This window comes from Chiloscyllium punctatum, chromosome 19, assembly GCF_047496795.1.
Source record: "Chiloscyllium punctatum isolate Juve2018m chromosome 19, sChiPun1.3, whole genome shotgun sequence".
Taxonomy (NCBI): domain Eukaryota; kingdom Metazoa; phylum Chordata; class Chondrichthyes; order Orectolobiformes; family Hemiscylliidae; genus Chiloscyllium; species Chiloscyllium punctatum.
The window spans coordinates 58,555,807-58,579,251 of record NC_092757.1 but is presented as its reverse complement, the minus strand read 5'-3'; the positions used below and the strand labels follow the sequence as shown (position 1 = coordinate 58,579,251).

At 40.9% G+C, this 23,445-nt stretch overlaps 1 protein-coding gene across 6 annotated transcripts in view; it reads left to right on the top strand.

The window, feature by feature from the left end:
* The first annotated feature begins 4,559 nt into the window (after window positions 1-4,559).
* Window positions 4,560-23,445, top strand: part of LOC140491374 (septin-4-like) — a 135,870-nt gene continuing 116,984 nt past the window's right edge. For 2 of the 6 annotated variants that reach the window (XM_072589468.1, XM_072589464.1), the window contains exon 1: window positions 17,629-17,797. In XM_072589468.1, the coding sequence (XP_072445569.1) occupies window positions 17,795-17,797 (3 nt within the window). In that variant the 5' untranslated portion in view covers window positions 17,629-17,794. Of the gene's footprint in view, window positions 4,788-17,628; window positions 17,798-17,958; window positions 17,981-23,445 lie in introns of those variants that run through there. The other 4 variants (XM_072589465.1, XM_072589469.1, XM_072589471.1 and 1 more) reach the window with 4 other exon arrangements.

The following is a 23,445-nucleotide window of genomic DNA, read 5'->3' as shown; positions in this document are numbered from 1 at the left end:
CTGCATCCACTGCATCCGATGTGGCCTCCTATACATTGGGGACACAGGCTGCCTACTTGCGGAACGTTTCAGAGAACACCTCTGGGAAACCCGCACCAACCAACCCAACCACCCCGTGGCTAAACACTTTAACTCCCCCTCCCACTCCACCAAGGATATGCAGGTCCTTGGCCTCCTCCATCGCCAGACCATGGCAACATCACGACTGGAGGAAGTGCGCCTCATCTTCCGCTTAGGAACCCTCCAACCACAAGGGATGAATGCATATTTCTCCACCTTCCTCATTTTCCCTCCCCCCCACCTTTTCACAGGCCCAACTCTCGGACTCAGCACCGCCTTCTTGACCTGCAATCTTCTTCCCGACCTCTCCGCCCCCAATCCCTCTCCGGCCTATCACCCTCACCTTAACCTCCTTCCACCTATCGCATTCCCAACGCCCCTCCCCCAAGTCCCTCCTCCCTATCTTTTATCTTAGCCTGCTTGGCACACCCTCCTCATTCCTGAAGAAGGGCTTATGCCTGAAACATTGATTCTCCTGCTCCTTTGATGCTGTCTGGTCTGCTGCACTTTTCCAGCAACATATTTTTCAGCTTTTCCCCAGGATGGGGACTCCAAAACTAGAAGGCAGAGGTTTAAGGTGAGAGGGGAAAGATTTAAAAGGGACCTAAAGGACAGCTTTTTCACGAAGTGTATGGTGCACGTGTGGATCAAGCTGCCAGAGGAAGTGGTGGAGATTGGTACAATTACTACATTTAAAAGGTATCTGGATGGGTATATGAATAGGACGGGTTTAGAAGGATATGGGCCAAATGTTGACAAATGGGACTAGATTTATTTAGAATAATTGGGCAGCATGACAAGTTGGATAGAAGGGTCTGTTTCTGTGCTGTATATCTCTATGACTCTCAAAGGAAAGGATGCAATAAGATGGCATGATAGGTCAAATAATAACATGATGAGATAAAGTCTGTTTACACATGTTCAGAATTAGATCGAAAGAATTTTCTATACTGCTAATGCCCCATTACTGCATCTCAACTCAAATTCTGCCAGTATCTGTTCATGATTTATCTGGATATATATGTTATTTGCAGTCAGTCTTCAATAGAGAGAGGAACACCAAAGACGATATCTAATTGAAGTAGATCCAGATTTGTCAGGATGTGGGATTCAGGGTCTAATTTGTGAATCTATGGTGCTTCATATACCAGGAGGTACTGTGAGCACCTGAACCTGCAGCCAAAAGCATTTTCTATTTCAAAACAATGTGTCTCCCCAATACAGCCACAACCTGACATCCCAACTCCCAACTCAATGGTCTGAGCAATGAAGGCAAGCATGCTAAATGCCTTCTTCTCCACCCTGTCTATCTGTGGCAAAGAACTTTGTATCCTGGCTCTCTCTGTTCAACAACATTCCCCAGAGCCTTATTATTAACTGTGTAAGTCGTGGCTTGGTTTGTCTTCACAAAATGCAACACCTCACATCTATCTAAATTATACTCCAACTGCACCCCTTGGTCAATTGGCCTAGCTGATCAATATCCCATTGCATCTGAGATAACCTTCTTCACTGCCCACTATACCACCAATTTTGCTGTCATCTGCAAGCTTCCTGTAATCTCATCCAAATCATTTGTATAAATGACAAAAAATAGTAGACCCAGCATTGATCACAGCGGAACACTGCTGTTCAGAGGCCTCCAGTTCAAAGATCAATCCTGTACCACCACACGCTGTCTCCTACCATCAAGCCAATTTTGTATCCAATTGGCCAACTCACCCTGGATCATATGAGCTAACCTTACCAATCTAACCTTACTGTTCTACCATGCAGAACCTTGCCGAAAGTCGTGCTAAAGTCCATATAGACAATGTCTACTGCTCTGCCTTTTTCTATCTTCTTGATCACATCCTCAAAAAACTCAATTAAGTTAGTGAGATATGATTTCCCATGCACAAAATCATGCTGACTAAGTCTAATCAGTCCTTGCCTCTCCAAATACTTGTAAATTCTGTCTCTCAGAGTCCCCTCTAACAACTTATTCACCATTGATGTCAGGCTCACTGGTCAATAGTTCTCAGGCATTTCCTTGCAACTTTTTAAAAATAATGGCACATTAGCCAATCTCCATTCTTCCAGCACCTTGCGCATGGCTGTAGATGACACAAATATCTCAGCAAGGATATCTGCAATTTTGTTCCTTAGCTTCCCACAACATCCTTGGAAACAGGATCAGGTCCCAGGGGTCTTGGAGTCATAGAATCATACAGCATAGAAAGAAACCCTTGGTTCACCTCTTCCATGCAGACCAAATATCCTAGTCACATATTCCAGCATTTGGCCATATCCCTCTAAACCCTTCCAATTCATATATTCATATCCCTCCCATCCAGATGTCTTTGAAATATTGTAATTCTCCCAGTTTCCACCACTTCCTCTGACAGTTCATTCCAGACACCACACTCAGCGTGACAAAGTTGCCAGTTAGGTCCCTTTTAAATCTTTTTCCTCTCACCTTAAATCTGTGCCCTCTAGTTTTGGGCTGCCCTACCTCTGGAAAAAGACCCATGCCCCCCATGATTTTATAAATTTCTATAAGGTCACTGCCTCAGCCTCTGACACTTCGGGCCCATGTCTGTAAAGTCTTTGCCTATAATTTAAACGCTACAACTCGGGCAACAAATTTTGTAAATCCTTTCTGAGCCCTTTGAGGTTTAACAACATCTTTCCTATTGCAGGGAGACTAGAATTGAACACAATGTTCCAAAAATGGCCTAACTGATGTCCTGTACAGCTGCAACATGACCTCCCAACTCCTGTACTCAATGCACTGACTGATAAAGGCAAACAGCCTCAATGCCTAATCTATGCCCAATCCCAAATTAAACTGGCCCCACCTGCCTGCACTTAGCACATAGCCCTCCAAACCTCCTTCTCCAAATGTCTTTTAAACATTGTAACTGTATCTGCATCCACTACTTCCTCTGGCAGTTCATTACATACACTGACCACTATCTGTGTAGAAAATGTTGTCCCTCATGTCCTTTTTAAATCTTTCCCCTTTCACCTTACAAATGCGCCCACTTGTTTTGAACTCTCCCACTTTAGGGAAAATATCTTTGCTATTCACCTTAGCTATGCACCTCATGATTATATAAACCTCTATAAGGTTACCCCTCAAATTCCGACACTCCATTAAAAAAGTCCCAGCCAATCCAGCCTACTTTTATAACTCAAACTCCCCCAACATCCTGGTAAATCTTTTCTGAGCCCTTTCCAGTTTAATAATATCCTTTTGCGTTTTAAGACATGCAGCACCTCCTCTTCTGTCATGTGGAGATCACTATTTATTTCTCCAAGTTGCCTAGCTTCCATGTCTTTCTCCACAGTAAATACCAATGTGAGATATTCTTGAAATTCTGTAGGCCATGTGTTGTTTGAGAGGGAATTCCAGAATGTTGACTTATCAACAATGAAAGAACAGCAATATTTTTCCAATTCTGAATGGTGAGTGGTTTGGAGGGGAACTAGCAGGTGGTGGTTTCCCATCTATCTGCTGCTCTTGTCCTTCTTGGTGGTAGAGGTGACAGGTTTGGTAGGTGCTGTAAAAGAAGACATGGCACGTTGCTGCAGTGCATCTCGTAGGTGGTACACAGTGCTGCCACTGTGCATTGATGATAGAAGAACTGAATGCTTAATGTCTTAAGGGAGGTGCATTGTTCTGGATGTTGTTCAGCTTCTTGAATGTTGTTGGAGCTATGCTCATCCAGACCACTGAAAACTATTTCATCACATTCTTGACTTGTGTCTCGTAAATGGTGGAAAATCTTTGGGGAGGGTTGCTCGCCAGAGAATTCCCAGCCTATGACCTATTATTGTCGTGCTTATACAGTTAATCAAATTCAGTTTCTGGTCAATGGTAATCCCCAGGATAGTAATAGAGGGGGATTCAGTGATGGTAAGCCATTGACTGTCAAGAAGAGATGATTAGATTCTCTCTTGTTGGAGATGATTATTGCCTGACACTTGCATGACATAAATGTCACTTGTCAGTATCAGCCTAAGTCTCACAGTTGACCATGTCTTACTGCATTTGGACATCATTTATTTCAAATACTAACTTTGTTCTGTATCTTGAAAAATTTCAGGTGATTGAAGGTTTGGGCTTCCATTTGTACAAATACCTTTGTGTAAGACTTTCAACTCCACTGGCACTTTGTAGCCTTTTGTTTTGCTAATCTGCTTGCAATCCTCTTCATTCATTAGCAATTAGTGCTGTCTATATTAAAGCTGACTGTAGTGCTTTCCTGCAGAGTTTCAATATGCACGAGAGTCTAGAATACTGGCAGTAAGAAGAAAAAAAAATTGAGATCCAGTACTGCATGTAATCCAATGAACTTCCTGTGTTCAGAATGAAAAGCTGCAATATGGTGCTAAATAGATGTCTCTTTAGTTTTTATTGGCTGGTGCTAGAGATGTCACTTCCTGAAGTGTCTGGAATAGGTTCAGCCTAGTAGCTAAGGTGTTCCAGCAGAGGGAGGTCTGTGAGCTGCTTTATTCCACCATCTGTTGATGCTTTTGTGCAGATTTAATTCGATTAGCTGGTTGATGAGTGCCTCAAGGTCATCTGACGGTCCTGGATGTGGATTGTGTATCCTGGTTTAGAGGACAGAATTTGAAGTGACAGATGGTGCTGGTTTTGCTTGGCTTTTTTTTAATCGTATGTAAAGCAAATGTGAAAGTCTAACAACAGCATATGACATACAGATTTGCAAAAATACCAAGTAAGTTGAATCTCTTATGGCTATCAGCAGAATTTAATCTGTGTTTGTAAATGTGGACACATTTGAGCTGTTATCTCTACTTTAGTAGGTGTCCTATATTTCTGTTCTCTTAGTTCTCTGTTCCTAAGTTTGGTGCTGAATTTAATATATGCTGGTGTTCAAATGAAGCAGTGAGAATATCAGAGTCCTTCTGTTTGATCGGTTTTAATGACTGTGTTCCATTTGTTACAGCAAGGTTTGAGATAAATTAACTTGTTTCAAACATCACAGGTTCAATTAATATTGCCCAGGTTTTTTTTCTCCCTCAAATTGACCCAGTTTCCATCTGGTTTTCACCTTTCCAAGCAGCATGTATGTTTTTGGGCAGGATAACAAGTCTCTATAATATGATGTTTTGATCATGCAGGATAGGCTGGATGAACCAAAGGGTTTTTTTCTGGTCATAAGGACATACAAACTAGGAGCAGAAGTTGGCCACTTTTGCCTGCTCTGCCATTCAATAAGATTATGACAGATCTGTTTGTGATTTGAATTCCACATTCCCAAGTATTCCTCCAAACCAGTGATAATCCCACCCAACAAGAATTTATCTCCTCCATCTCACCAATATTCATTGATCCTGCTTTCACTGCTTTCTGAGGCAGTGTTTCAAAGTCCCACAACTGTCTGAGAGAGAGAAATTCTCCTCATCACTGTCCTAACAGCGAGACTCCTAATTTTTAAAATGGGCCCCTTAGTCTTTCATTGTTTGCCTACCAATGTCACCAGCTCCTGTTTGCCTCTTTAATTGGAATCAATATTCTATTGGCTTGCATAGAGGTCATACTCACTGACCAGGAAAATGCTTGTCTTATGACCAAGCAAACCCTTAGACAACTGAACTTGATTAGAGAATAGTTAATTAACTGTAGAATTTTTGTTTTAGTCAGCTAAGAACAAATGTATCAATCTTCTGATGTAATCAAAACTTAGCCCAAAATGTGTTCACTTTCTTTTGATACTGCCTTTAAGCTAATTTCAAGTAACACAACGTGGAAGCACTTTGGTTGTCTAAGCTATATGATCAGATATTGATTTCCTATTTTATTCTGTGACAGTTCACTCAACTAACCTAATTCACTGCAGCAACATACCATTTTACATGCATGTTATGGCCTGGAGCATGGGATAGTAATGGGGTTTTCACCTCTCTTTCTATCACATGGTTGTCCAGGAATGTCTCCCACACTTACTGAGAGACACTAGCATTTGTTGGAAGGATTGGTGGGGTGGATTCAAACTCTGAGCTTCTGGGCAATACTCACTGCATGACAAGTCCCTGTTTCCTGTCTTAATTTAATTGTGCACGCAAGTTGACCACATTTACAGCACCCATTGTAAGAATAATCTTTGTTCTTGAAAATATTTTGGTTCCTATAATTAGAAGAATAAAGGACAAATCAGAAATATTGTTTTTCATGCTCATAATTTTTAAAATGTGGAATATTTTACAGGAAATAACTATTGGGTCAACAACTATAAGTTAATTTACTGTAGAGTTGGACAAATATTTGAAAACATAGACTTAATAGAATATCAGGAAAAGGCAGGGAATAAAAACACAAAGGTTAGATGGTCTCCAGGGTAATCAATTTCTCAGGTATATGACCCAAATTTCTAGAATCTACCTCTGGATGTAAGTCTTGAGAAACTGCTAGAATTGGGAATAGGGACTTGACCAATTACCTAATTCATGTCGGTTGTAGTGGGAAGATCCAGCTATAGCAACATATTAACCTAATATTGAATAATAGTCTTCAGTGACATCATATTGATGTCAGTAACTGCCATAATTTGGCAGGAAATTTAAATCAATGAACATAAATAGATAAAGTTCATTCACTGTTTCTGATCTATGATTTTCTCATTTACAATGTATCTTGCATCCTCATTGTCAGAGAGTAGCAATTTTGTCTCTGAGTCAGATTGTTCTGACTATGGAAGGTTGTGTGAGTGAGAGTGTGACAGTGTCAGAGATGCTCTTGAATGTGATGTGAAGCTAAAGTTCCATCTGTCTGCTCTGGGTGACCTAGTGTCATTTTGAAGAAAAGCTGGGAAAGTATTCTCAGTCTCTTCCAGAATATTTAACGCTGAAAAACATCACAAAAACATTTAACTGGTTATTGTTGCATTGCTGTTTGTGGGTGTGTGTTAGATACAAATTGGCTGCCGTGTTTGCTACATTATATTTTCTATGATGCAGTAACTACCCTGTACGAATGCTTTATTTACTGAATGGGAAAAACTGACTTTGAGGTGTCTGATGATCAGAAAAAGCGCTATAAAAATCCAAGCTTTATATTTTTCTCAGAATTTTTCTCTCAGGCTATCTCTTTCTTAAACTGTTTAGATCATATTCTTCTCCCAAATGAAATACAAAAAGCTTTGCAAGAGGACGTTAAACTATACAGTGATTCCTTTTGATTTAGTCAGTTCTGATTATTCACACAGTGTGAACAATCTTTCTCAGTTGTGTAAAACTCATCTGTCATCAGTAGTCTATTGTATTATATCATTCATATCTCATCTCATTATTTTGTATTCAGCAATTTTTGATTTAACAAGATTCTGCTGTGAAATTATATATGCAGACTTGACTTTCACCTGCAACCTCATTAAACCAGCTTTTTATGGATTTAAGTTAATTGGCACTAGAACAACTACTGGCAGTTTAGAGATGCATTACATTTAGAGAGAGGGTGCTGTTTTTAAAAAAAATGCAGCAAAAAGTTGGCACTCTGTGGCACAGTTGACAGTAATCCTCATTGTTTATTAAGACACTATTCTTCAACTTGAAGACTTTTTGCAGAGTATCCTTCCAAAGAGGTCTACTTACTGACAAACCATTCTCATTCGTGTCTATAGCACCTGTACACAGGAGTGTCCCCATTTCCTCCCATTGACCACAATAATTTGGTTCATCGTGTTAGTGAAAGAGATATTAATATTGCTCTACTCTCTTCAGTGCTTAAGTTTGTCTACAGCACAGCTGGATTAATGTGCTGAATGGTTACTTATATGATTATTAACAGGATGTACTGATGAAGCAACACCTATGGGTGTCAGTTTTTCATATTCATCATTCTATGGTGTGGTCCTTGTGATGTATCTAACTTCCAACGATGCTGGGCACATAGCTGTCAGGTTAGTAGAAAGGATGATGTAACATCATTATCACCAGGAGAAATTAAACCCCACTAAGTGAGACTTATTCTAATTAAATTGTGTTCTTGTCTCTCCTGAATAATGAGATATCAATGTGTTTATGGGATCTTCGTTTTTGACTTATGTCAGGGAAAATGGACCCCCCTGCTCGGACCACTCCCACACCCTCTTCCACCAGAGTAAGTGTGAAGCACTCTGCCTGACTGTCCATAACAAGAATTATTATTTATTTACAAGTAATTAGACCATAACTACACATAAGTAGCTTTAAATCATCAGCATATAACACTACAAATCAAAACTCTAACCTCCTATTAAAGTCTCCACACTCTTGCATGCATACACAAAATAGGTTATAGTCAAAGGAAAGTTGGAAGGTAGTTGATTGGTTCCCATTCACGGCTTGCTAGGATGATAAGGATCATCCTAACGGTGGTCAAAAATGTTGTTTTCAGTTGTCTTTCTCTCAATGCCTCTATTGGTTTGCGAGAGATACAAGTTGGCTAGTTCACTTATAAAAGGTCTTTGGCTCATCAGTGAAACGCCCATAGCCTATAACAACTGCTGCAGGAAAGATGAATTGGTTTTCTTCAGGTTTCTAATTTGGCTTGACTGCATAGAATAGAGAAACAAATCTTGTTCCTGATCAAAACATTTCTCTATCTTATTCCCAGTTAACTGAGAACCAAATTCATAGTATGTTGGCAGGCAAAAGACTTTTTGTTATCTTTAAACAGTCATTAGTCCATAGACTAATCAGCTGCTTGTTGCTTCTGTACATGGAAACCCTTGGCTCCAACTCATCTGCAATAACTTACATTACTGTTTGTTCAAATAGTTATTTATATAATGCCAGGTCACTTGTTTTTCAAAACATGCAGTCATCCCTTTTAAAAGACTGGTTTTGAATCAGTTATTTCCCATTTCTGTCCACAATTTTTAAAAAAAGTCATGGTCTTTATAGTAAACAGATTTGCAGCTGCCACAATGGATGTTACTTACAGGAATTATGTTGGTAGTCAAACAGCCAATTTTGAGATTCTTGTTTTTTTTTAGGTTGAGTGCAATTCTTCTGTCCTAGTTGCTTTTGGCAATAGCTGGCTAGCAGCATTCAAAAATGGTTTTCTTGTTTACCTGCAGCGCAGGGATGTTTAATGTCTGTTCTCAAAGCTGCAACCTTCACATGATAGTATGTGTGTTAAAGCATCAGGCCTCTACCACACTCTGATATGGATGAATGTTGTGTTTCAACTCCATTGTTGTAAATCCTTGGAAGGATAAAAGGCAAAAATGTCTGTAGAAGATGCCCTGAGAAGTGGTTAGTTAATCAGCCTCTCATTATCTTTTCCATTTTCATCTTAAAATGTGAAATTTTCCCACTCTTTATACTGATTTGTACCATTCCAGAACTGAATGTCTCTTTTGTCAACCATTTGAGTTCACATCCACCATAATCTTTTAGCTAACTTTTTTTAAAAATCAAAATGCATGTTGTAGTTAAAATTTAAGTATGGTCATGAATGATTTACGGGTTATGACTGGTATTCATGAAATGTCTCCTGTATGATAGATGAAAAAACATTTATTTATTGGCTCTGGCTGAAGCTGGCTAACCAACAGGCACAGTATGGATGCTGCAAGCATGCAGATAGGCGCTAGGTCAGCACTATGAGAGCAAGCGAGCAGCATTGAGATACTCTCTGGTCCAATTCATGTGCCATGCCCCTGTGTACAAAGACTCCTTGCAGCAACATTTCAATGCTGGTTCTGGTTCTGCCCTGTAATGCAGATCTGAATCTCCTAACTGTCTTTTAAGGGAATCGGAGAGATGCCGTGAGTATCATGGTAGGGGTCCTGAGGAGTGTGGCTGAATAAAGAAACCTTGGAGTGCAGGTTCATAGTTTACATTAGATTCCCTACAGTGTGGAAACAGGCCCTTCAGCCCAGCAAGTCCACACTGACCCTCTGAAGAGCAACCCACCCAGACCCATTTCCCTCTGACTAATGCACCTAACACTATGGGCAATTTAGCATGGCCAATTCACCTGACCTGCCCATCTTTGGACTATGGGAGGAAACCGGAGCACCCGGAGGAAACCCATGCTGACATGGGGAGAACGTGCAAACTCCACACAGACAGTCGCCCGAGACTGGAATCGAACCTGGGACCCTGGTGCTATGAGGCAGCAGTGCGACAGTAGAATCGTACGTAGATAGGATAGTGAGGGGTGGCATTTGGTATGCTTTCCTTTATTGGTCAGAGTATTGAGTATAGGAGTTGGAGGTCATATTGTGGCTGTACAGGACATGGATTAGGCCATTTTTGGAATATTGTGTGCAATTCTGGAGTGTTGGAGGCTGAGGGGTGATTTTATAGGAAGGGCAGATTGAGGGAGCAGTTTTTAAAAATTGTTTTATTAATACAAGTATAGAGTACAAGAGCAGGGATCTTATCTACTCACTCAGCTTCGTAGAGTCATAGAGATGTACAGCAAGGAAACAGACCCTTCGATCCAACTCGTCCATGCCGACCAGATATCCCAAGCTAATCTAGTCCCATTTGCCAGCCCTTGGCCCACACCCCTCTAAACCCTTCCTTTTCACTTACCTATCTAGATGCCTTTTTAAATGTTGTAATCGTACCAGCCTCCCCTCCCTCTGGCAGCTCATTCAATACGCACACCACCCTCTGTGTGAAAATGTTGCCTCTTAGGGCAAAACTTTAAAAGGGATCTATCACCCTAAACCTATGCTCTCTAGATCTGGACTCCCCCACTCCTGGGAAAAGACTTTGTCTATTTACCCTATCTATGCCCCTCATGATTTTTGTAAACCTTTATAAGGTCACCCCTCAGTCTCTGACGCTCCAGGGAAAACAGTCCCAACCTATTCAGCATCTGCCTATAGCTGAAGTCCTCCAACCCTGGCAACATCCTTGTAAATCTTTTCTGAACCCTTTCAAGTTTCACAACATCCTTCGGATAAGAGGGAGATCAGAATTGCACACGGTATTCCGAAAGTGGTTGAATTAATGTCTGTATAGCTACAATGTGCCCTCCTAACTCTTATACTCAATGCTTTGTCCAATAGAGCAAAGCATACCAAATATGTTCTTCACTATTCTATCTACCTGCGACTCCACTCTCAAGGAACTATAAACCTGCACTCCAAGGTCTCTTTGTTCAGCAATACTCCCCAGGACCTTACCGTTAAGTGTATAAGTCTTGCTCTGACTTGCCTTTCCAAAATGTAGCACCTCACGTCTATCTAAATTAAACTCCCTCTGCCACTCATTAGCCCATTGGCCCATCTGATCAAGATCCCATTATACTCGGAGGTAACCTTCTTCACTGTTCACTACACCGCTGATTTTGGTGTCATCTGCAAACTTACTAACTGTACCTCCTATGCTCACATCCAAATCATTTACATAAATGACGAAAAGCAGTGGACTCAGCAACGATCCTTGTGGCACACCAGGAGTCACATGCCTCCAGTCTGAGAGGCAACCTTCCACCACCAGCCTCTGTCTTCTACCTTCAAGCCAGTTCTGTATCCAAATGGCCAGTTCTCTCTGTATTCCAGGCGATCTAACCTTGCCAACCAGTCTACCATGAGGAACTGTGTCAAACACCTTACTGAAGTCTATATAGATCATGTCCATCACTCTGCCCTCATCAATCCTCTTCTTTTTAAACTTCAAAAAACTCAAACAAGTTTGTGAGACATGGTTTCCCATGCACAAGGTCATGCTGACTATTTCTAATCAATTATTGTCTGTCCAAATACATATAAATCTTCAGGATTCCCTCCAACAACTTGCCCCACCACTTATGTCAGGCTCACCGGTCTATAGTTCCCTGGCTTTTCCTTACAGCCTTTTTTAAATAGTGGCACCACATTAGCCAAGCTCTAATCTTCCAACACCTCACCTGTGACTATTGATGACACAAATATCTCAGCAAGGGGTCCAGCAATCTCATCCCTAGCTTCCCAGAGTTCTAGGGTACACTTGAACAGGTCTTGGGGATTTACCCGCTTTTATACATTTTAAGACATGCAGGTGTAATATGGACATTTTTCAAGATGTCACCATCTATTTCCACACATTCTATTGTTATGACACAGTGGTGAACCCTTCTGTTAATTAAGCCAAGCACCCAGAAAAGCTCATCTCGCCTCGTAATCTGTTAAAGTAAGAGTGAGTTATCGAGAACTCCCAAACTCCACTATCTAAAGAAAATAATATCAATTTATTATTTAACTCTAAAAGTGAACATTAAACAACAACTATTCACAACTCTAATTCCCTCTTTCTCTAAACTGCTTATTACCTGTCTCCAACTCTATAACAATATGCTGTTCCAATAAGACACTTATTAAAATTGCATCAACTTAATTTCAAAACCATACAGCAGCTGTCATTTCTGGTGTCTGTCCTCTTCTGGCTGAAGATCTCCCTGGGTCATCGTCTTCCTTTTACTGTGAAGATGTTTCATACAAAAGGTACCTTTGATAGAGAGTGTTTGTTTGAAATGGCAGTTATTCTGTCTTTTTATAACCCCAACATCAGATCGTTTCATTGGTTCAATGTTGACAAAACAATAAATTCAAATTTGATTGGGTTTTAATACCTTAGGGCATAATTTAAACTGTGTTTAAATTTGAATTGTCGTCAAAACAGCAACAGACTCAGGTATTTATTTCACAGCCAAATGTTACATATTCTCAACTTTCCAGCACACTCCTGAGGCAGCTAGTTAGTCACAAGATAGGTGCTTGTAAGCTCTCAGTGCAAAACAGCATTCAGTCTCTCTTAAAGGTACAGTGCATTATATCTTCAAAACACTATACCTTTCATGTCCTTCTCCACAGTAAATACTGATGCAAAATACTCATTCAGTATCTCCCCCATCACCTGTGGTTCCACATATAGGCTGCCTTGCTTCTCTTTGAGTGACCTTATTCCCTCCCTAGTTATCCTTTGGTCTTAATATATTTATAAAATCCCTTTGGATTCTCCTTAACCCTATTTGCCAAAGCTATCTCATGTCCCCTTTTTGCCCTTCTGATTTCCTTCTTAAGTATACATCTACTGCCTTTATACTCTTCTAAGGATTCATTCGATCTATCCTGTCTATATCTGAAATATGTTTCCTTCTTTTTCTTAACAAAAACCATCAATTTCTTTAGTCATCCAGCATTTCCTACAACTACCAGCCTTTCCTTTCACCCTAATAGGAAGTTATTGTGTCTGGATTCTTATTTCATTTTTGAAGGCTTCCCATTTTCCAGCCATCCCTTTATCTGTGAACACCTGCCCCTAATGAACTTTTGAAAGCTCTTGCCTAATACTTTTCCATCACTATTTTAAAATGAATATGATAATGGTTGCTGGCCCCAAAGTGCTCCCCCACCTGCCCTGCCTTATTTCCCAAGAATAGGTCAAGTTTTGCACCTTCTCTAGTAAGTATATCCACATACTGAATCAGAAAATATTTTTGTGCACATTTAACAAATTCCTCTCCATTAAATCCTTAACACTATGGTAGTCCCAGTCTATGTTTGGAAAGGTTAAAATCTACAACTATAACTGAGATCTCCTTACAAATTTGTTTCTCAATTTCCCACTGACTATTAGGGAGTCTATAATACAATCCCAATAAGGTGATCATCCCTTTCTTATTTCTCAGTTCCACCCAAATAACTTCCCTGGATGTATTCCCAGGAATATCTTCCCCAATTACAGCTGTAATGCTATCCCTTATCAAAAATGCCACTCTCCCTCCTCTCTTGCCTCCCTTTCTATTCATCCTATAGCACTTGTATCCTGGAACATTACGCTGCCTGTCCTGTCCATCCCTGAGCTATGTCTCTGTAGTTGCTATGATATCCCAGTCCCATATTCCTAACCATGCCCTGAATTAATCTGCTTTCCCTGTTAGGACTCTTGCATTGAAATAAATGCAGTTTAATTTATCAGTCCTACCTTGTTCTCTGCTTTGCTCTTGCCTGCCCAGAGTGTTTAACTTGCTCTTTTTCACAACTGTACCAGTTTCAGATTGATCTCTTTCCTCACTATTTCCCAGGGTCCCACCCTTTCCCCACCACCCACACCTTCCCCCCCCACCTCACCCCCTATTCCCATCCCCCCACCCCCGCCCATACTAGTTTAAATCCTCCCGAGCAATTCTCTCAAATCTCCCTGCCAGTATATTAGTCCCCTTCCAATTCAGGTGCAATCTGTCCTTCTTGTACAGGTCACCTCTACCCCAGAAGAGATTCCAATGATCCAAAAAATGTGAATCCATCTCCCATACACCAGCTCCTCAGCCATGCATTAATCTGCTCTATCCTCTTATTCCTACCTTCACTAGCTCATAGCACCAGGTGTAATCCAGATATTATTACCCTCGATGACCTCTCTTTTTTAAAAAATCTGCTGGAGTTCTGGGAACTAAATTTTCGGAAAGATGTGATTGCACTGGAGCGAGTGCAGAAAAGGTTTGAGGATGGTACCAGTGATGAATAATTTTTAAAATTGAAGATGAGTTAGAGAAGTTGGCACTGTTTTCCTTGGACAGGAGAACGGAAAGAAGATGTGGTAGAAGTAGGCAAATTGTGAGTAGTCTGGACAGAGTGACCAAAGTATTCTTACTGGGAAAGGATGAAGAACCAGAAGGCATTGATTTAAAGCAAATCATATCAAGAAGCAGAAGTATTATGAGGAGAAACATCTCAGTAATAGTTTTATTCTTCCATGGCATATGGGTCAGCATTTATTGCCCATTTCTAGTTGAACTTGAGAAGGTGATAGTGAATTACCTTCTTCAACCACTGAGTGATGATAAAATCTAAATCTAAATTTTCTGAAGTGAGAGCCTCAATTCTGTTCATGAAGGAGTTTTAGGAATTTGATGAAGTGACACTGGAAGAGTGGTGATGTATTTCCTAGTTTGGATGGTGAATGGTAAAGAGGGAGACTTACAATTGGTGGTGCTCCCACATATTGGCTTCCCTTGTCCTTCTGATGAGAGGTTGTGGGTTTGGAGGTACTGTCTAAGGAACCTTCATGAATTTCTGTCGTGCATCTCATAGATGGTACACACTGCTGCTACTGAGTTTTGGTGGAGTGAATGAATGGCACCACATCCGCAAACAATCAACTTGGCTTCTTTGACCTTGATGGTGTCGAGCTTTCTTGTGTGTTTTTGGAGCTGTACTCGTCCAGGCAAATGGGAAATGTTCCATCATACTCCTAAATTGTGTCTAGTAGACAGAACAATACAGCGCAGAACAGGCCCTTTGGCTTTCGATGTTGCGCCAACCTGTGAACTATTCTCAGCTCGTCCCCTACACTGTCCCAAAATTATCCATGTTTAGGACCTCACTTCTTATGGCTCCACACATAGATTCTCCTTTGTTCTTGAGTGGGCCAACGCTTTCCTTAGCTACCCTCTTGCTTTTTATATGTGTATAAAAGGTCTTTGGATTCTCCTTTAATCCTGTTTTCTAGCAACTTTGCATGACACCTTTTAGTCCTTCTGATTCCTTATTAAAGTTCTTTCCTACTTTCCTGATATACTTCGCCAGTTCCCATCCTCCTAGACCTTACATATGTTTCGGTTTTGTTTTTGACCAAGATTATAACTTCCCTGGTCATCCAACGTTCACGTATCTGTCATACCTATTCTTCATTCTTGTAGGAACATGCCATTCCTTAACTCTTATCAACTGCCATTTGAAATACTCCCACATATCCGATGTGGATTTACCCTCAAACAGCTGCCTCCAGTCAAAATTCTCCAGTACCTGTTGCAGTTTGCCTTCCCCCAATTTAACACCTTCATCCAAAGACTGCTATTGTACCTTTCCATGAGTATCATAAAACTTGTGGTATTATGGTCACTACTCCTGAAATGCTCCCCCACAGAAACTTCACTCACCTGGCCAGGCTTATTTCCCTCAATCAAGTCCAATATTACCCCTTCCCTCATTGGACTGTTTAGAGTCACAGAGATGTACAGCACGGAAACAGACCCTTGGGTCCAACTCATCCACGCCAACCAGATCCAGTCCCACCCGCCAGCACCCAGCCCACATCCCTCCAAACCCCCCCTACCCACACACCCACCCAGATGCCCCCCCAAATGTTGCAATTGTACCAGCCTCCACCTCCCCCCTCCAGCAGCCCACCCCACACACGCACCACCCTCCGAGCGAAAAAGCTGCCACCCCCAGGCCTCCTCGACATCTCTCCCCTCTCACCCCAAACCTACACTGTCTAATTCTGGACTTTCCCCACCCCAGGCCAAAGACCATGACCATTCACCCCATCCATGACTTCATAAACCTCCAAAAGGTCACCCCCAACCCCCGACACTCCAGGGAGAACAGCCCCAGCCCACCCAACCCCTCTCCACAGCTCAAGTCCTCCAACCCCGGCAACATCCTTGTAAATCTTTTCTGAAATCTTTCAAGTTTCACAACACCTCCCTCCCCCCCCCCCCACCTGCCGAAAGGAAAGAGACGAGAACTGCACGCAACACTCCAACAGTGGCCAGTGGACAGGTTTTGGGAAATGAGATGAGTTATTTGCTTCAGGATTCCTAGCCTCTGTCTGCACAAGCAGGTCGATGTACTAAAATAATGAGTACAGTTGAGTTTCTGGTTAGTTGTAACTGCAGGATATTGATAATGGGGGATTCGGTGATTTCAATGCTACTTGTTAGCCCAGATCTCGATATTGTACACCTATTACTACTTTTGAACATGCACTGCTTCAATGTCCGTAGAATCATGAATGATGCTGAACATTGTACAACCTTCATCAAACATTCCCACTCGGGCTTTATGATGAAGGGAAGCTCATTAATGAAGCTGCTGAAGATAATCGGGTGTAGGACACCACACTGGGGAACTCTTAGAATGCATTGCCTGTGAGTGGTGGAGGGAGGCTTAACCAAAGCTGTTCAAAGGGAATTAGATTGTTCTTTTTTCCAATAACCATTTGCAGAGCTATGAAGAGAAGGCAACAGATTGGCATTGTGAGCTGTTCATTTTAACCTCTTGCTGTCCCTGTCCCTGGAGTATTTGATGGATTGGTGTTGGGGGATCTTTAAGTTTACTTTTAGCTCAGTAGTGAGAATTTGCTTCTGCAATTAACCCCTTGTTGTCCCACCCCAGTACTATTTGATGGGGACGGTGTTGAGGGGACTTTCCTTTCTGTTTATATCATCTTAAAAAGAGGAGGGGGACCCCCACCTGGCCAGTGTGAGGCGGTGTTTGTTTGTTTTTGTTTGCAGAGAATGTATGCGTATGTTTGGTATAGCACACTGTGTATTCTCACCTGGCCTATATGATAAATTAGAACCTTCCACTTAGCCAGGAAAATGTGTACCTTGCTTATGTGATGAAAAGTGAGCTACTTCTCATGCAGAATGCATCTGTTATTTCAAATCCTGCTTCTGTAGTGTTTTCAGCAGGTGAGGTGTGAACAACCCAAGAGTGCTTGAATTTCTTAACCATCCCTCCACATATCACTGTCTATTTATATCACTGCCCCTTGGTAAGCCAGGGCACTGTCACATGATCGTAGAGTTCTCCAATCAGAGCCATGTCAGCTGCCTTTATGGTCTATTTCCTGTCTGCGTGTGTATGGAGAGGGTTAGGTCTGCAATTTGTATTCAGCACCTCAGCAAGGGAGAGCTCCCACTTATTCCTAACAGCATCTTCATACAAATCAGAATCTCAAGGTCCAGAGGCAAGATCCATTAGCACAAACAGCTCAGGGGAATCCAGCCATGGTAAGTCAGGCCTTTCATATTACGCAGCAAAGCACTGATTGATCAGCAGCAATACTTTGTTCACCTTTAATGAGATTTACTGAGGTTCACATAGCTATTGCAGCCTTCTTAAAAGTGACATCTTTCAGAATTAATCTAATAGTCTCCTGCGGTGAGCCCATGTGAAAGTGATGCAGAGATGAGGTGAGTGCCTGTCTCTTTACCTGTGTTGCCTCCTCCTTTAGTGTGATAACTGTCTGTGAAAACTCCCTTTATAAGAGAACATTGACTGTCTCTGTGACTGCTGCTGTCAGCAGCTGTAGGTGCAGAGAGCAAGCAAGCAGGGCACTCAACACAGGCAGAGCTTGAGCCTGTCATTACAAAGCTCCAAAGTGGAATTTATTCTGCTCTGCATTTACTCCTTGCATGTGCCTTCATGCCGTGTGGCTGTGATGAATGTCTTAAACTGCAGGGATAGAAAAATCATTTTGAGGCTAAGTGCCTAATATATTGGATAAAATTTGAGAGATTTCTATTAGAACTTATGAGGTGTCCACTTATTGAAAAGGAGTTTTTAAGTAGTGTCGGTCATTCGGAATTTGTTGCTGGCAGTACTGTGTTTGCAGCTATGGGTAAAACACTGCAGTAGAGGATCACAATAACTTTAAAAGCTGGACCCAGCCCAATAATCTCTGAGCCTGGGAGGGAATCACACTCAGTATCTAATATTCCTAGATGAGGTAAGCAATGCTACTTAACAATGTACTCAAACCCAACATCAGAATCTCAAGTCCAACTATAAATATCACTACAATATTCTTCCATTATCTTTTATAGTTAACTTGTTGAACCCCTGAAATTTCTAATTTAGAAGAGATTTTGTGCTATGGATCACTGACTTCTCAATCAAAGCTATTCAAAATAACTTTACTTTGGATTCTTAGCCCACAAACAGGGCTTAATTTGTTGTCTTTTTGCTCTCCATGTCAGTGACATAGACCTACATTTCAGTAGTTTAATATCAACCAACATGTGTTTCTTGGTGTGTGAATGGTAGCAGTTCTATTGTGAAAGGCATTGTAACATCATTCTCAAACTTACTTTGATTCTGTTGTGGTATGTATTCAAGTTGTATGATGCTTGTTTATAAATGGTTTAAAATGCAGTGTGTTTGTTAATGCTGCATTACAAATGTTGTCATCCGTTCACAAGGAATGACATTTTGTGCTGAACATATATTTCTGACTGTAGTGATTGTAACGAGGTCAGCTATGTGGACCTCATAGAATATGAATTCTCTGATTGGGGTTGTTAATCTGGTCCAATCCGGGAATCCTGGCTGATAGATAAGCATAGGAACATCAGCCTTCCCGCTCACTCTGACAGCTGGCTCTGAGGGAGCTGGATCAGTGACAAGGACTGCCCACATGTGAAATAAAGGGTGACTTGGTGATGGGATACCAGCCTCTGTGGAGTTATTTCACTGGGTGGTCTGCATCATGGTAGATAATTCCTGAGAATAAAATCGAAGTTTTGGAAATACGCAGTGGGTTTTGCAGCATCTACGGAATAAGAGACTGAGTTAACATTTTTCGTCACAATCTTCAGGACGGCTTTGGAGGTTTTCTGTGCTCTGTAGTAGACAAAACCTACACAAGTTTATCTGTCACTATAATTGAGCAACCTTTCATGAAAAAAAGATACAATTGATTCCCATGACGAGAATGTCAACCACAAGAAGTGCGGATCAAACCATCACAGACACGCTTATCCAACTATTGATTTAAGTCAACAGAAAAATCAAAGAAAATATGTAATCTGTTTCCCAAAGTTCACTTCCTTGAGTGAGCACTTCACTTCAGTGATACAACCTTCAAGTATTTGGCCTTCGCATATTTGGTGTAGGATTAACGTACGCACGTTCCTGATTCTAAAAGATCAAAGCCCTCACTCTGAATTTATTGTCGGAATCCGAGCACAAGTGTTAAATAATATGACAAATGTTGATTGTACAGAGCTTAAGCATTGTTAAAAAGGAGACCAGAAGTTGAAACTTTTGTCTTGCACTCATCAGAATGGGGACACAAAAAAAAACTTAACAAAAGATGCCCCATGTTATACAGGATGAGAAAGGCAGCTGCTTTGATGGCTAAAACATTAAGCAGCCTCTCTCATCCTGTATAAACTGAGATCTCTTTTCAATTCAGTTCCTTGTGGCCTTGTTCCGATGAATGCAAGACAAAAGGTTTAAACTTTTAGTCTCCTTTGTAGCAATGTTTATATTGCATATGTATCTGTCGCTCACGTGCTCTCTGATATCTGTAAATCTATTTATCTATATATCTGGAATAAGAGCAGGAATAAACCATTTAGCCTATTGAGACTGTTTGATCATCCAGTAAAATTACGGTTGGTCTTCCACCTCCATTCCATTTTTTTTAGCACTATCTCCATATCCCTTAATTCTCTTGGCATCCAAACGTCCATTAATCTCTGTTCTAAATGTAAGTATATCCCCTGGAAAGTTAATAATCACTTTGTATTGATTTTATGAAAATTGAAATTATGTGTAAAGCATGCTTATGAAATTTGTTTCTCTAGTTGAGCTAAGAATGAGCAATAGGGATTGTATTCTGTGGTTTCAAACAAGAATTGCCAATGTTTGATTAATAACATTTTAATTACTTATTACAATAAATGCCCTAAAATGTGAAATCAGGATGTATAAATTGGATGTGAATTGTTTGGGGAAGTTTCCAAAATATCCATTTTTTACTTTTTCTTTCTTTTCTGTTCTTTTTCTCCTCTTGTATTTTTCTTTCACACCTGTTTGACATTGACTTCACCCACTATAACTCCTACACCTCAATCCTTCCTCTGTTCATTTCTCTCCTTCCTTTCTTAATTTCTCAAGGGTTAATCTCACCAGTTTAGAAGATTGTTCTGTTGCTCACTAAATTTCCTGTGCTATTGCTCTCACAATTGCACTTCCAGCAATTTGTGGACAAAATTTCAAAAGCCTAATTATAAGTTTAACAGCCAAACCAACTCCAACAAACTTTGAAATAAAAACAGGAATTGCTGGAGAAACACAGCAGTTCTGTTAGCATCTGTGGAGAGAAAAAAGTTACATTGCAAGTCCAGTGACCCTTCTTCAGAAAGTATATATATTCTTTTAATTTATTCACTTATGGGTTATGATCAATACTGTCAAGGCCGATAGTTGTTACCACCATTACTATCTCTGAGAAAGTGTTGGTGAATGGTTTGTTTTTTCTCAATATAACTGAGTGGCTTGCTTGGCCATTTCAAAGAGCTGATAAAATCCACAATTTTGCTATGGCTCGCATGTAGACATACTTGACCAAATCCACTCCCGAGAATAGGTTCATGAATCCAGATGTGGTTTGCAACACATCCTGGTAGTTTTGTGGTTACCATTACTTACACTATTGTTATTCCAGATTTATGGACATGAATATTTATGAAATTTGCTCAATCCACATATAATAAACATGCACACATGCAATAAAATCTGTATATTGCTATTGGCCTACCACTTTTTCGCTACCGAATTCAGGACCGTAGCATTGCTAGTGCCACAACTATGTAAGCCTGGGCATCAGTAAATATTAATCTGACAGTTTGTGGTCAGTTCTGGCACTGTTGCCAAGCTTATAGTTCCAATGTGAGTGGCCCATGTATACGTTGGAAACATTAAACATACAGAGTGAGCAGATTGTGACATCAAATGGAGACTTCCACTGATTTAGTACCTGACCTCACAGGCCCTTTTCACAGCCCTTCTTACAGTATCCCAGCTAAATGTGTGCTCAAACTACATGTGTAGTATTCTTAAAGGAGCCTGTGGGGAGCATCCAGTTTTAAGTTTCTTTTGCTGTGACTGAGTTAATAGAAGTATGATGTTTGCTATTGTTGTAGGATTGTGCAAAAGCGAAGCTGGAGGAGCAATACCAGAGCTGAATCCCTGAGTGTGCATTTTGATTTACCTTGTCTTAGTGAATGCCCACTATCATGACAGCAGCCATGTTGGTTCTGTTTGGTGCCAGCCAGCTATACTTGACACCACTTTGAACTAGGGGTTGGCTTCTTTCTGACAATGGCTACCTGCTCAGACACCAGACTTGTGACTCCTCTCTGTCAAATGACTATGTATGGCTCTTTACAAAACTTCATCAGCTGTCAAACTCCAAATGCACACTCCCTTTCAGAGGTGCAGTCTAGCTGCACGTTTGTGCTATCCAGGCACACTCCTGGTTGACGTTGCTGAGCATGTAGCCAGTTGAAGTGCAATTCTTCGCTAAGTTGATGTTCTATGATCATTGCAATGAGGAAACAACTTGAAATGTGCATGCTGCCTGTCCCAGGATGCCTACATGCATGGTAATTGTGCCTTGCATTTACTGTGCATGTGAATGGGCCGAAAGGAGTTTTCAGACCTTGTTTTCTCTCTCTCCAAAACTCTTACTCTCTCAATTGTTGTGATGCATCATTAGCACAGAATAAAACTGTTACTCTCTTTGTACTTGTTTCTGACACCACACATTAGTCCATAGCAACCTAAACTCCAGCAACCAAGGCTCTGGAGCATTTGGAAGCCGTGACATTTGTAAGATTGATGCAGAAATGAAGTCTCAGAGCAGGATTGAATGATACAGGCAAATGTATTATAGACACTCCCAGCAAGTGACAGCAAGGGCTTCGCAGATGGTTTGCTTCTGAATGATTACATTGTTTGTTTTTGTGGTCATAGATTTTATGAAGATAAATAAGTATTTAGAATGATCAAATGTATCCAAAACTTTCTTAGAAGTTAGTGTTAGCACTGTTTACAAGAGAATTTAATTACGTTTATTAGTCAATCCCAGTCAAACACTAATGCCTAACAGATGCGTTGTGTATTTAATCAACGTCCTCAGTTGTTGGACAGGATGGTGTATGTGCACCAGTAGGAGCCCCACAGGAAAGTCCCTCGTGGTTCACCAGGCCCTTTTTATAATTTTGTGATCAGCAGACCGCAGAGTTTTTCCAGCTCCTTCTGTTGTTTCTCACACTCCATCCTTTACAGATAGTTCTTGTCTAGCTATCTGATATGCATTTGTTCAAAATCTTGTGCTTATCTCCAATTTTGCCCTTTAGCTTCTCATCCTCAGATGTAACCTTCTTGTTGAATTAGCTGTATGCGAACATAACTTGAGAAACAGGGCATGATTTAGCTCTTCTGTTACCACTCTGTATAATCACAGCTGATCTTCCAATGCAACTCTTCCTTCCCCTCTGATCCCCATTAACCCAATTTCCTCACTTTCAAAATGTTTTGTTGTGATTTTTGGGTCTGGGTCTTTTTAGTGTCACAAAGGTAAGTTGTATGAGTCCATGGGTTTTTTTTTAAAGCAAGAAATATTTGCTTTATGGCTAACTCTTTACTTTGCATGAAGAGGATATATTTGGAGCTTCTGCACCCTTGTAGACTGCTCTAGCTATTCACATAACTCTGACCATCAGAGTTAACCATGTTACACTACATCTCCCCCAAGCCTTTATTCCGAACATATTTACATCTTCACCTCCAAACCTCTTTCCCCCCAAAACCCCCAAGTCTCAGATTTCACTGTTTAGTCTCTGATGTGCCAGTCTCCCTGATCTGA